This window comes from Macaca thibetana, chromosome 9 (genome assembly GCF_024542745.1).
Source record: "Macaca thibetana thibetana isolate TM-01 chromosome 9, ASM2454274v1, whole genome shotgun sequence".
Lineage (NCBI taxonomy): Eukaryota > Metazoa > Chordata > Mammalia > Primates > Cercopithecidae > Macaca > Macaca thibetana.
This window is the reverse complement of record NC_065586.1, coordinates 30,027,431-30,039,479: the sequence shown is the minus strand read 5'-3', so window position 1 is coordinate 30,039,479 and position 12,049 is coordinate 30,027,431. Positions and strand designations below refer to the sequence as shown.

At 39.5% G+C, this 12,049-nt stretch overlaps 2 protein-coding genes across 3 annotated transcripts in view; both read left to right on the top strand.

The window, feature by feature from the left end:
- LOC126963361 (10 kDa heat shock protein, mitochondrial) overlaps nucleotides 1-12,049 on the top strand; it is a 328,484-nt gene that overhangs the window by 210,225 nt on the left and 106,210 nt on the right. The window lies entirely within an intron of this gene.
- The window catches only part of MTPAP (mitochondrial poly(A) polymerase), a 38,886-nt gene that overhangs the window by 17,021 nt on the left and 9,816 nt on the right, over nucleotides 1-12,049 (top strand). The window contains exons 5-6 of the mRNA XM_050805637.1: nucleotides 6,624-6,835; nucleotides 10,627-10,853. Coding sequence (XP_050661594.1) covers nucleotides 6,624-6,835; nucleotides 10,627-10,853 — 439 coding nt within the window. The remainder of the gene's footprint in view (nucleotides 1-6,623; nucleotides 6,836-10,626; nucleotides 10,854-12,049) is intronic.

Here is a 12,049-nt window from a genome sequence, read left to right as displayed (position 1 = left end):
TATCTCATACAATGTTTGAGAGGATTTATTGAGTTAGTATGTGTGAAGCATTTAGAACAGTGCTTATGGCACATAGTAAGTGTTCAAATGTTGACCACCATCAGCAGCAATTTAATTTTACTGTTATGTAAGTGGGAAGCAAAATTTTTTCTTTGGTGGAAACGGGGAGGAGTTAGAAACTTACTTCTTTTTTTTAAATTTATTTTTATTTTTTGTTGACATGGGGTTTCACCATGGTACCCAGGATAGTTTCGAATACCTGAGCTACGATCCGCCTGCCTCAGCCTCCCAAAGTGCTGAGATGATAGGTGTGAGCCACTGCACCTGGCCTAGAAACTTTTAGTTGAGTCTTACTCTTAGATTTCTGAGGTATAGAGGTATTTAGAAAAAGATGTTTTAAAGACAGTGCTCCAGTCTTACTAAACAATTTGGCATTTTCGGCCAGGCACAGTGGCTCAAGCCTGTAACCTAGCACTTTGGGAGGCCAAGGTGGGTGGATCACCTGAGGTCAGGAGTTCGAGACCAGCCTGGCCAATGTGGTGAAACCCTGTCTCTACTAAAAATGCAAAAACTGGGCGTGGTGGCGGGCACCTGTAATCCCAGATACTCAGGAGGCTGAGGCAGGAGAATTGCTTGAACCCAGGGTGGGCAGAGGTTGCAGTGAGCCGAGATCACGCCACCTCACTCCAGCATGGGCGAAAGAGCAAGACTCTGTCACACACACACAAAAATAACCAGAATTTGGCATTTTGTATGTTGGTTTAAATTAGGAAAGTGTTGTTCTAAACATACATGTGCTTATTTAAGGTTTTTTTGGAAATATGTTTTTGTTCAAGATTATAATAGCTTTGCTAGTAAAAATATTAAAAATAAAATACAATTAAAAAATATAAGCACCTTACATTCATCAGATTCATTAAAACTTCTTTGACTACTTTCTGCATTCATGAGCTCTTCTCTTACCTTTTGGTTCTTTGGTATCTTTTCGCACTACACCTTGCTTTATAATTCTTTGTGTGTGTGTTTTATTCCTCAACCCAATCTGAGGGGAGTTAGGAAGAGTGTGTTAGACTTTTTTGCATGTCTTATGGCACTATGTATGATATCCTATGCACAATAGGGACTGAAATTATTTGCTAATTAATAAATGAAAGTTACTTACGGCTGGGCGTGGTGGCTCACGCCTGTAATCCCATCACTTTGGGGGAAAAGGCCAAGGTGGGCGGATATCCTGAGGTCAGGAGTTCAAGGCCAGCCTGGTCAACATGGTGAAACTCCCTCTCCACAAAAATACGAAAATTAGCCGGGTATGATGGCGGGTGCCTGTAATCCCAGCCGTTCGGGAGGCTGAGGGCAGGAGAATCGCTTGAATCTGGGAGGCGGGGTTGTAGTGAGCCGAGATTGCACTGCTACACTCCAGCCTGGGCGACAGAGCAAGACTCCATCTCAAAAAAAAGAAAGGAAAAAAAAAGAAGGAAAGTTATTTGCTAACTGAAATAGTAATTTTAATGTTCATAAAATGTTTGGTGTGTAAAAGTTGCTTACATGTGAAATATGTCACCTGACGTATCACAAAGATTATGTTAGCACAAAATACTAAACTAAAATCTGCCTTTGGTCTTTCCTTCAGTTTTGCTTTTTCTTACAGGGTTCTATATCTTAGAGGACTTAGGTAATAAAAGTAAGAATTAAATGCCTAAGTCTTGAGTACTGCTTTCTGTTATCTGAATGATTGCTGTGGACAGTGTGCTTCTGTTTTTTCTTTATCAGATGATTTGCTAATAGATAGTGCTATAGGAATAGCACATATTAATAGGAATTATTTATGGATCTGTCTCTGAAGAGTTTTTCTAGTTTTTATTTATTTAATAGAGGACAGTCATTTTTGAGAATCTTTCCTTTGCTCATAATAAGTATAATTTTCCCTGAAAGCAGTGTTTTATTTCTGTACTGAGTCCATTGTGATTCTTCGTGGCTTGCATTTTTAGTCAGGTTAGGCTTAGTGATGCTTTGGTAACAACCCTCGTATCTCACAGATCTCAGTGGCTTGCCACATCACCTGTTTATCTGTGGCTGAGGTTGTATGTCACAGCAGGTCAGCAGGGGCACTCTGTAGTTCAGGCACCCGGGCTGACCAGTGTTTCATCTCCACCTGCACACCATCACTGAACAGTGGAAAGGCAAAGTGAAGAATTGAGCATTGGCTCTCGAAGTTTCTGCCTGGAAGTGATACTTAAAACCCTGCTCACATTTCCCTGGCCAAAGCAAATCACATGACTTTGATTAACCTTAGAGGGGCAAGAACATGGAATCTTCCAAATGCCAAGAAAGGTGATACAGAACATTTGGTGAGCAGCTTCAGTAACTACCGCACTCCTGCTCATGGTTCACAGTTCACCAGTTTCCTGCACCTGGTTCCATTATTCAGAGCTGTTTCTTTTTGTCATTTTCACTTCTGTTACCTCAAGGATTTTATTCTCTCATTTATAGTACTTAATTTAAAAAATCTCTATCACCTTTCTTCTGAGTGATTCTAATCCTTCTGTTGCTTCTGAGATTGAGTCCACCATGACTCCTCCTGATGTAGTCTAATACTGCTTTCTCAGTTGACCTCCTTTTGCCTTCCTGACCCCAAATCCGTCTTTGCTTTTGTTTGGATTCCTATTCCTAACATAAATTGTGTGTGTTTGTATTTTAAAATAGAATGGACAGGGAAATAGGTTATGAAGGTAAATTATAACAAAATGGCTAAGGAAGAATCTTGAAATTTTAATTTTTAAAGGAAATTTATTTTTAGTCCTTTTAATATAAAAATAAATGACAAATCAATAGAGAAAATACCACATTTATTTGTAGGAATTATATACAGTGATTTATTTAATCTGTTTTTTTTCTGATTATAAAGTGATAGATATAGAAATATATAACGTAAGTATCTCTGATGGTCCCACTGCCTCCAGAGATAACCTGGTGAATAATTTAATATATTCTGGATTTTTTTCCTTTGTGTATATAAATTTTTTTTTTTAAAGAAAAAACCCAGAACATAATCTTTACAGATAGTAACTTTATCTACACAAATTATAACTTCATTTTTTTCCCCATTAGTAGTGTCTTGGCAGTTCAATCTACTGTATCACCCTCAGTGGCTGCAAAGTACTCCATTGAATGGGTGTACCATAATTTATTTAACTAGTACTCTTTTTGTTAGATAATGAGGGTGGTATCTTTTTTTTTTTTTCCTCTTTCAGTGAAGGTGCCAAATCCTAGGCACTAGACCACTAGGGAACTTTTCCCCTCTTTATTGCCAACTATATGTTAGTGAATATTCTTTGATTATACATAACAGAAATAACACGAACTAGCTTAAACAAATAAAGAAGTAGAGGAGGCATCATAGAACCCAGGGCCAGGAATATGGATGAGTCTTAGGAAAAGACTAGAAGTAAGAAGTGTAAACCATCAAGAACCCAGGAAGTGGCCGGGCCCAGTGCTTCATGCCTGTAATCATAGCACTTTGGGAGGCTGCAGCGGGAGTATCATTTGAGCTTAGAAGTTCAAGACCAGCCTGGGCAACATAGGCTGAGTGAGACCGCATCTCTACTAAAAATAAAAAAATTAGCCAGGTGTGCTGGTGTGTACCTGTAGTTCCAGCTACTCTGAAGGTTGAGGCTGGAGGATTGCTTAAATCTAGGAGGTTGAGGCTGCAGTGAGCTATGGTTGCACCACTGCACTCCAGCCTGGGTGGCAGAGTGATACCTTCTTTTTTTTTTTTTTTTTTGGATTCTCACTCTGTCACCCAGTCTGGAGTGCAGGGGCACGATCTCGGCTTACTGCAACCTTGACCTCCTGCGTTCAAGCTATTCTCCTGCTTCAGCCTCCCAAGTAACGGGGACTACAGGCATGTACCATCACACCTGGCTAATTTTTTTGTATTTTTAGTAGAGACGAGGTTTCACCATGTTGGCCAGACTGATCTGAAACTCCTGACCTCAAGTGATCCACCTGCCTCGGCCTCCCAAAGTGTTGGGACTACAGCCACCACAGGCAGCCTATGATACCCTGTTTCAAAAACAACAACAAAACAACCTAGGATGTGTTCTGTTTCTGTCTACATGTTTTTGCTTCATTTATTGCTTTCTCTCTGTCCTTAACTCCTTCCTCCCCACCCCCACTAATTTCTTTTCTTTTTCATGCTTGTATAGATATGGCTGCCCCAAAGCTTCTGAGTTAGATATTTTAGCCACATGGTTACCTCTGAACTTTAATTCTGGTTCCCAGTAACCAGTTCCCAGAAGAGATCTCCAAATCAATGTGGGGTACACTCCTACAGTGCTTAGATCAGCTGTCTTTGCCCAGTCCATTCAGCCGGAATGAAGGGGGTAGATGTCCATGATAAACATTGCTGCAGCCTTCATCCTTTTAGGAGGAATGAATTCTAGAAGAGGGAATGGTAGTTGATAGGGAACCTTATTAAACTAGATACAGCTCCCAAAAGGTGTATACCACATGAATAGTACTACAGTGAGTGAACATCTTTGTGAATTGGCTCATTTATGCAGATATTCCTTTGACATAATTTCTAACCATTTTAATAGCTAGTGTATACAAGTTTCAGTAGATATGGACAAGTTCTTTAAGAAGTATGTCCCTTGTTTACACTCCCGTCAACAGTGTATACATGTTTTCCTATACCTGTTAGTTGTGGTCACCAACTGTTTGTCTTTGCTGAGCTGAAAAATAAAAAATCTAATTGCTGTTTTAATTTCTATTTGGTTTCTAGAAAACATGTACAACTTTTACTATGGCTTTTAGCCATTTTTATTTTTTCTGTTCATTTTTTTTTGTCTTTTTTGCCCATTTTTAGAATTTGATGGGTTTCCCCCTTTCATTTGCCTAAAACTGTCATACATTCCCCATTTGTATGACATGTGTTATTTGTTTTGTTCTTTAGTAGTAATGTGTGCTTTGCCTTAAGGTGGTTTTTGTTTTTTTGTTTTTTTGTTTTTTTTTGGAGAAGGAATCTCACTTTGTCGCCCAGGCTGGAGTGCGGTGGCGCGATCTCGGCTCACTGCAAGCTCTGCCTCCCGGGTTCACGCCATTCTCCTGCCTCAGCCTCCCAGTAGCTGGGACTACAGGCGCCCGCTACCACGCCCAGCTAATTTTTTGTATTTTTAGTAGAGATGGGGTTTCACCGTGTTAGCCAGGATGGTCTCGATCTCCTGACCTCGTGATCCGCCCGCCTTGGCCTCCCAAAGTGCTGGGATAAGGTGGTTTTAATTTTTTATGCAATCATATTACTTCTTTTGTGTCATGCTTACAGAATCCTTCGCTGCTCTAAGATTGTAAAAGCATTCACTCATTGTCTTGTAGTGCTTTACTGATGAACTTTTTACATTTTAGTCTTTGATCCATGTTTAATTTACTTAAGTTTTGTTTTTTTTGAGATGGAGTCTCACTCTGTTGCCCAAGCTGGAGTGCAGTGGTGTGATCTCGACTCACTGCAACCACCACCTTGCGGGTTCAAGTGATTCTCCTGCCTTAGCCTCCTGAGTAGCTTGGTTTGCAGGTGCGTACCACCATGCCTGGCTAATTTTTGTATTTTTAGTAGAGACAGGGTTTCACCATGTTGGCCAGGCTGGTCTTGAACTCCTGACCTCAAGTTATCTGCCTGTTTCTGCCTCCCAAAGTGCTAGGATTGCACGTGTGAGCCACCATGCTCAGTGAATTTACTTGAGTTTTAGTAATTTATTTATTTATTTATTTATTTTTGAAATGGAGTCTTGTTCAGTTGCCTAGGTTGGAGTGCAGTAGTGTGATCTTGGCTCATTGCAACCTCCACTTCCCAGGTTCAAGTGATTCTCCTGCCTTAGCCTCCCAAGTAGCTGGGATTATAGGTGTCCACCACCACACTCAGCTAATTTTTTTTTTTTTGTATTTTTAATAGGGACGGGGTTTCACCATGTCAGCCAGGCTGGTTTTGAACTCCTGACCTCAAGTGATCCACCCGTCTTGGCCTCCCAAAGTGCTAGGGTTACAGGCGTGAGCCATTGCACCCAGCAAGTTTTAGTATTAAAGGATCTGGTTTATTTTTTTTGATGGCCACTTATTTGTTGAAGAGGAATTTTCGCCTAGTAATTTGCAGCCTTAAATATTAAATTCCTATCTACAAGCCTATTTATACTGCCTAGTCTCTTTTCTTCTACTGATACGCTATTCTTGTGCCTGTACTTACCTACTACTGTGGGTTTATAGCATAGATTAAAATATAATGGCCAACTAGGAAGGGGCAAGTATATGTTTACTGAATTTATAGAGTGAATGGTTCTATGCATATTACTTTATGATTCATATACTGTAGTTCATAAGTTAATTACAAAAACCAGTGATTGTTCAAGTTAGTGCTTCGTATTTCTCTGTATTCTGGAGAAACAAAAGGCAACTGGGGATCTTTTAAGTTTGCTTTGGGCTGTGATTTCTTGAAGCATTTTTGTTTTGTGGGTTGTTTTTTTCTTATTTTGTTTTGCTTTGCCAGCAATGATTTAGAGCATCCTTTTACAAAAGGTTATTAAAAAATTGTTTTTTACCAAAAGCTCCTATTTAGAAATGTGTTTATTTTTCAGACCTCAGGAAATTTTCTGATGGAATTTCAAGTGAAAAATGTTCCTTCAGAAAGAATTGCAACTCAGAAGATCCTGTCTGTAATAGGAGAGTGCCTTGACCACTTTGGCCCTGGTTGTGTGGGTGTGCAAAAAATATTAAATGCTCGGTGTCCACTCGTGAGGTTCTCACACCAGGCCTCTGGATTTCAGTGTGATTTGACTACGAACAATAGGTATGATCTCTTACGTTTATTATTTTAAATATGAATATTCTAATGTAATAGCTTGGTTTTTCTCATACAGAAACAGTGGCTTTGTAATCTTAAATGCTTGAATAACAATTGAATAACAATTTTTTAAATAACAATTTTTTAAAAATTTGAACACTTGGATTGAAAAGTAAAAAATCTTTTATATTATACCTGTTGATAATTTGGTGTTCCTAAACAGTGCTAGGATATTGTGTTAAAATGTTCACGTATCTAACCTCTGAGAAGAAATGTATTTCATTATTCTTACTTGTGGAGACTGGTAGTGTGTAGTGTGAAAGATGCCTGCTTTTTAGAAGAAATTTCTGATGGCGAAAAAAGTAAAATAAGAAAGAAAGACGCCTATTTATAGTACAAGTCTTCTAAGAATACTTAGAAAATAAAATAACAACTTGAAGTTGACCTTTGAATTGCCTCCAGATATATAGTCAACTTTGTGTACTAGACATATGTCCTCTTTACTTAGGTCCACAAGTGGTTGGAAGAGCTTAAGACTGGATGGCTTTTGTTCGTCCTATATGTATTGTATTATCCTAGTGATTTGTTTGCTTCAAAAAGTGGGATGGGAATAAGTTCTTTTGTACTGATGACTTTCCTGGACTCACAACAGGGAAATTTTCTTTATTTCATTTTTTTATTATTATTGCTATTGAGACAGAGTCTTGCTCTGTTGTCTAGGCTGGAGTGCAGTGTGGCTCATGATCATGGCTCACTGCAACCTCCACCTCCCGGGTTCAAGTGATTCTTGTGCGGTTTCACCCTGTTGACCAGGCTGGTCTCGAACTCCTGACCTGAGGTGATCCGCCTGCCTTGGCCTCCTGGAGTGCTGGGATTATAGCCGTGAGCCACTGAGCCTGGCCCACAGTAGGGAAAATATATTAATTGAGAAGTTTATTTCTTAACTTCTCATTGCATGAGTTCATTTTCACTATGTTATTTGTTAGATAAATAATCATTACTGAAAATAGATTCAGAAAATCAAAACTAGAGCAGTTTTGGTTAAACTCGAATCTTCACCAACAAAGCAATCCTAAGTACCTGTGGATTTCTCTCAAGTAAAACTCATGGAGTAAAGTCTGTGATTTCTTGCCAAACTTTAATATAAAAATATAATACTGTACTTTCTATCATTATTATATTTTCTTTATAGTATGTAAAATAGGACAAAATGGCATTTATCTTTCTAATTATGTTATTTTCTTTATATCAGATACCTTATACTTTTTGATATTTATTTTTAGCTTAATTTAGCTTCATTTTCATACATAAAACACTTAATCACCATGAATTTCTAAGTTGCTGTTTCTTCTTTTTTTTTTTTTTGAGACATAGTCTTGTTTTGTCGCAAAGGCTAGAGTGCAGTGCCAGGATCTTGGCTCACTGCCATGCAACCTCCGCCTGCCAGGTTCAAACAATTCTCCTGCCTCAGCCTCCCAAGCTGGGATTACAGGCACATGCGATCATGCTGGTGTATTTTTGTAGAGACAGGGTTTCATCATGTTGGCCAGGCTGGTCTTGAATTCCAGACCTCAGGTGATCCGCCCACCTCGGTCTCCCAAGTGCTGGATTACAGGCGTGAGCCATCACGCCTGGCCTTTTTTCTTCTATTCTTTTTAAACTCAGGATGTAAATGCCATTTTAGAGACAGTTTTAACTTGATGCTGTTAACTTATTTTTTATACCATGTGTTGGTTCTTGGAGAAATTACAAGACACGTTTTGATCAGTAGGAAATTAATATTTTTAATTTAATTTAATTCTGTTTTTACTTTTTTAGAGACAGTGTCTCACTCTGTTGCCCAGGCTGAAGTGCAGTGGTGTGATCATAGCTCACTGTAGCCTCGAACTCTTGGGCTCAAACAATCCTCCTTTCTCAGCCTCCCATGTAGCTAGGATTACAGGTGCATGCCACGCCTATTTTTTTTAATTAAATTTTTTAAATTTTGTTTTTCTTTTATATATATATTTTTTATTTTTATAGAGACAGGGTCTTCCTATGTTACCCAGGGTGGTCTCGAACTCCTGGGCTCAAGCCATCCTCCTGCTTTGAAATGCTGGGACTACAGGCGTGAGCCACAGTGCCCAGCCAATAAATGCCTTTTTGTCTTTATCAATTATACATATATATATGTATGTATGTATGTATGTATGTTTGAGATGATGCCTTACTCTGTCGCCGAGACTGAAGTCCAGTGGCTTAATTTTGGTACACTGCAGTGGCTTAATTTTGGTACACTGCAGCGTCGACCTCCCTGGGCTCAGGTGATCCTCCCAACTCAGCCTCCCAGGTAGCTGGGCCTACAGATGTGTGACACCACACCCAGCTAACTTTTTTATTTTTTGTAGAGACAGGGTCTTGTCATGTTTCCCAGGCTGGTCTTGAACTCCTTGGCTCAAGCCGTCTGCCCACCTCAGCTTCCCAAAGTTCTGAGATCACAGGTGTCAGCTACTGTGCCCAGCTATTTACTAATAAGTATAAAGAGCCTTTGTGTGTTTTACTTATTATTTAAATCATGTTTAGAAACTTTGATTTAAAAATTCTAAGTTCTAGGCCGGGCGCGGTGGCTCACGCCCATAATCCCAGCATTTTGGGAGGCCGAGGCGGGTGGCTCACGAGGTCAGGAGATTGAGACCATCCTGGCTAACACGGTGAAATCCTGTCTGTACTAAAAATACAAAAAAATTAGCTGGGCATGGTGGCGGGCGCCTGTAGTTCCAGCTACTCGGGAGGCTGAGGCAGGAGAATGGCTTGAACCCTGGAGGCAGAGTTTGCAGTAAGCCAAGATCGCGCCATTGCACTCTAGCCTGGGTGACAGAGCGAGACTCTGTCTCCAAAAAAAAAAAAAAATTCATAAATAAATAAAAATTGTAAGTTCTAGATCTACATTTTCTTTCTTTCTTTCTTTTTTTCTTTCTTTTTTTGGCAGGGTCTTGCTCTGTTACCCAGGCTGGAGTGCAATAACGCTATCTCGGCTGACTGCATCCTCTGCCTCCCGGGTTCAAGTGACTCTCCTGCCTCAGCCCCCCAAGTAGCTAGAATTACAGGCGTGCGCCACCACGCCCAGCTAATTTTTGTATTTTTGTTTGAGGCGGGGTTTCACCGTGTTGGCCAGGCTGGTCTCGACCCCTGACCTCAGGTGATCCGCCTGCCTTGGCCTTCCAAAGTGCTGGGATTACAGGCATGAGCCACTACGCCTGGCCCTAGATCCACATTTTCTTTTTTTTGTTTTTTGAAACAAAGTCTTGCTCTGTCTCCCAGGCTGGAGTACAGTGGCTTGATCTTGGCTCACTGCAACCTCTGCCCCCCAGGTTCAAGCAATTCTCATGCCTCAGCCTCCTAAGTAGCTGGGATTACAGTGGCACGCCACCACACCCAGCTGAATTACTGTATTTTTAGTAGAGAAGGGGTTTCACCTGTTGGTCTTGAACTCCTGGTCTTTAACTCCTGGCCTCAAGTGATCCGCCCACCTCGGCCTCCCAAAGTGCTGGGATTACAGGCATGAGCCACTGCGCCCAGCTTACATTTTAATTATCAATTTTAAGAGGATGTTTTAATGGGAATGAATGTATTTGATATTCAGCCATTCATATTAAATTTTATATTGCAAATTCATAATGCTTTTGATTATCTAATCATGTTCTGAATACATTCAGATATAGTAGGATATTTAGATATGTTTCTTGGTATATGTTTAATTTTACCCTTGGTTTATAATTTGGGGATTTGAAAATTTTTCTTATTTTTATGTTTTGAAGGATTGCCTTGACAAGTTCTGAACTCCTTTATATATATGGTACCCTAGACTCAAGAGTGAGAGCCTTGGTGTTCGGTATACGATGCTGGGCTCGAGCACATTCGCTAACAAGTAGTATTCCTGGTGCATGGATTACAAATTTCTCCCTTACAATGATGGTCATCTTTTTTCTCCAGAGAAGATCACCCCCTATTCTTCCAACACTAGATTCCTTAAAAACCCTAGCAGGTAAGACTAGAAAGAAACTTCTCCATTTTCTTTTTCCGATGTTATGAGTAAATATAATTACCATGTGTTACCAAAGCCCATCTATTTGTTTATTAGTCATAAAATTTGTCTTGACTTTCAAAGCCTTATGAATCTAAACTTATTATTATTGTTATTGTTATTTTTTAAAGCCTACCGGAGTCGTAAGAACAGATGATTTGGGAAGCCAGGGCCTTTAGCTAGCTTTTTAAGCTTTATTTATATACCTTTATATGCCTTTAGCTAAATTTATATACCTTTAGGTAAATTTTTTGAGAGTTCTGTTTTCTGTGTATCAGTTGGCAAGGTTGTTTACAGCAGTTGTGTGATAGCTGGAGCTTCCCCCCTAGTTGACCAAGTCTAGAATGACCTTTTTCAGATACAACTTGTTCAGATACGACTTTTGATTGGATCACAATCTCAGAGATGACTTTCAAATTGGAACTTACGTTTAGACTTGTATTAGAGATACTAAAACTGTTTCATGATGTTTCAAAGATTCTAAATGTGTTTTTAATGAAAAGCTTATAAGCAGTCTTAGGTGCATTATTTTAAATTTGACATACTATATCGTTGGTATTATAAATGATTTTATAAATGCCTCCCAGGTTCAAGCGATTCTTGTGCCTCAGCCTTGCTGAGGCCTGCTGGAGAAGTTATGTTATAAAATCTTGGAATTGTAAACGCTAAAGGGAAGGTAATTAAGGGGCACATACATACAAATGCATACTGTGCCTTCTACCCATCTTATGTAATTGCTGCCTGATAATTTGATTGAGTGCTTTCTTGAATCTTCCTGTTTAAAATGACCTTAAAAGGCAAAGTATTTATGTAGCTTGGTGTTTAAAATCTCTAGACATGGCCCAGTTTTCCATCCTCTTCTCTACTCCTCTTTATGTGTCCCACATTCCAGCCAGTGCTGTGATTACCCTTGGAACATTTCATCTTAGCTCTTTGTTCACACTGTTTTTCTGCCTGGAATCTGCTTTCTCTTCTCTCGGTCTAAATTATTTCTTCCATGCTACCTTCCCTTATCCATATTAGAAGTGATCTCTTCCTGTCAGCACCATAAGTGTTGATATTGTTTGAAATTGACCTCAAAAAAAGCTTGATTTGTGTTTACAACTAATTGATCACAGCCAGTTACAAATTTCTGTGTTTCTTCTCCACTCCCACTG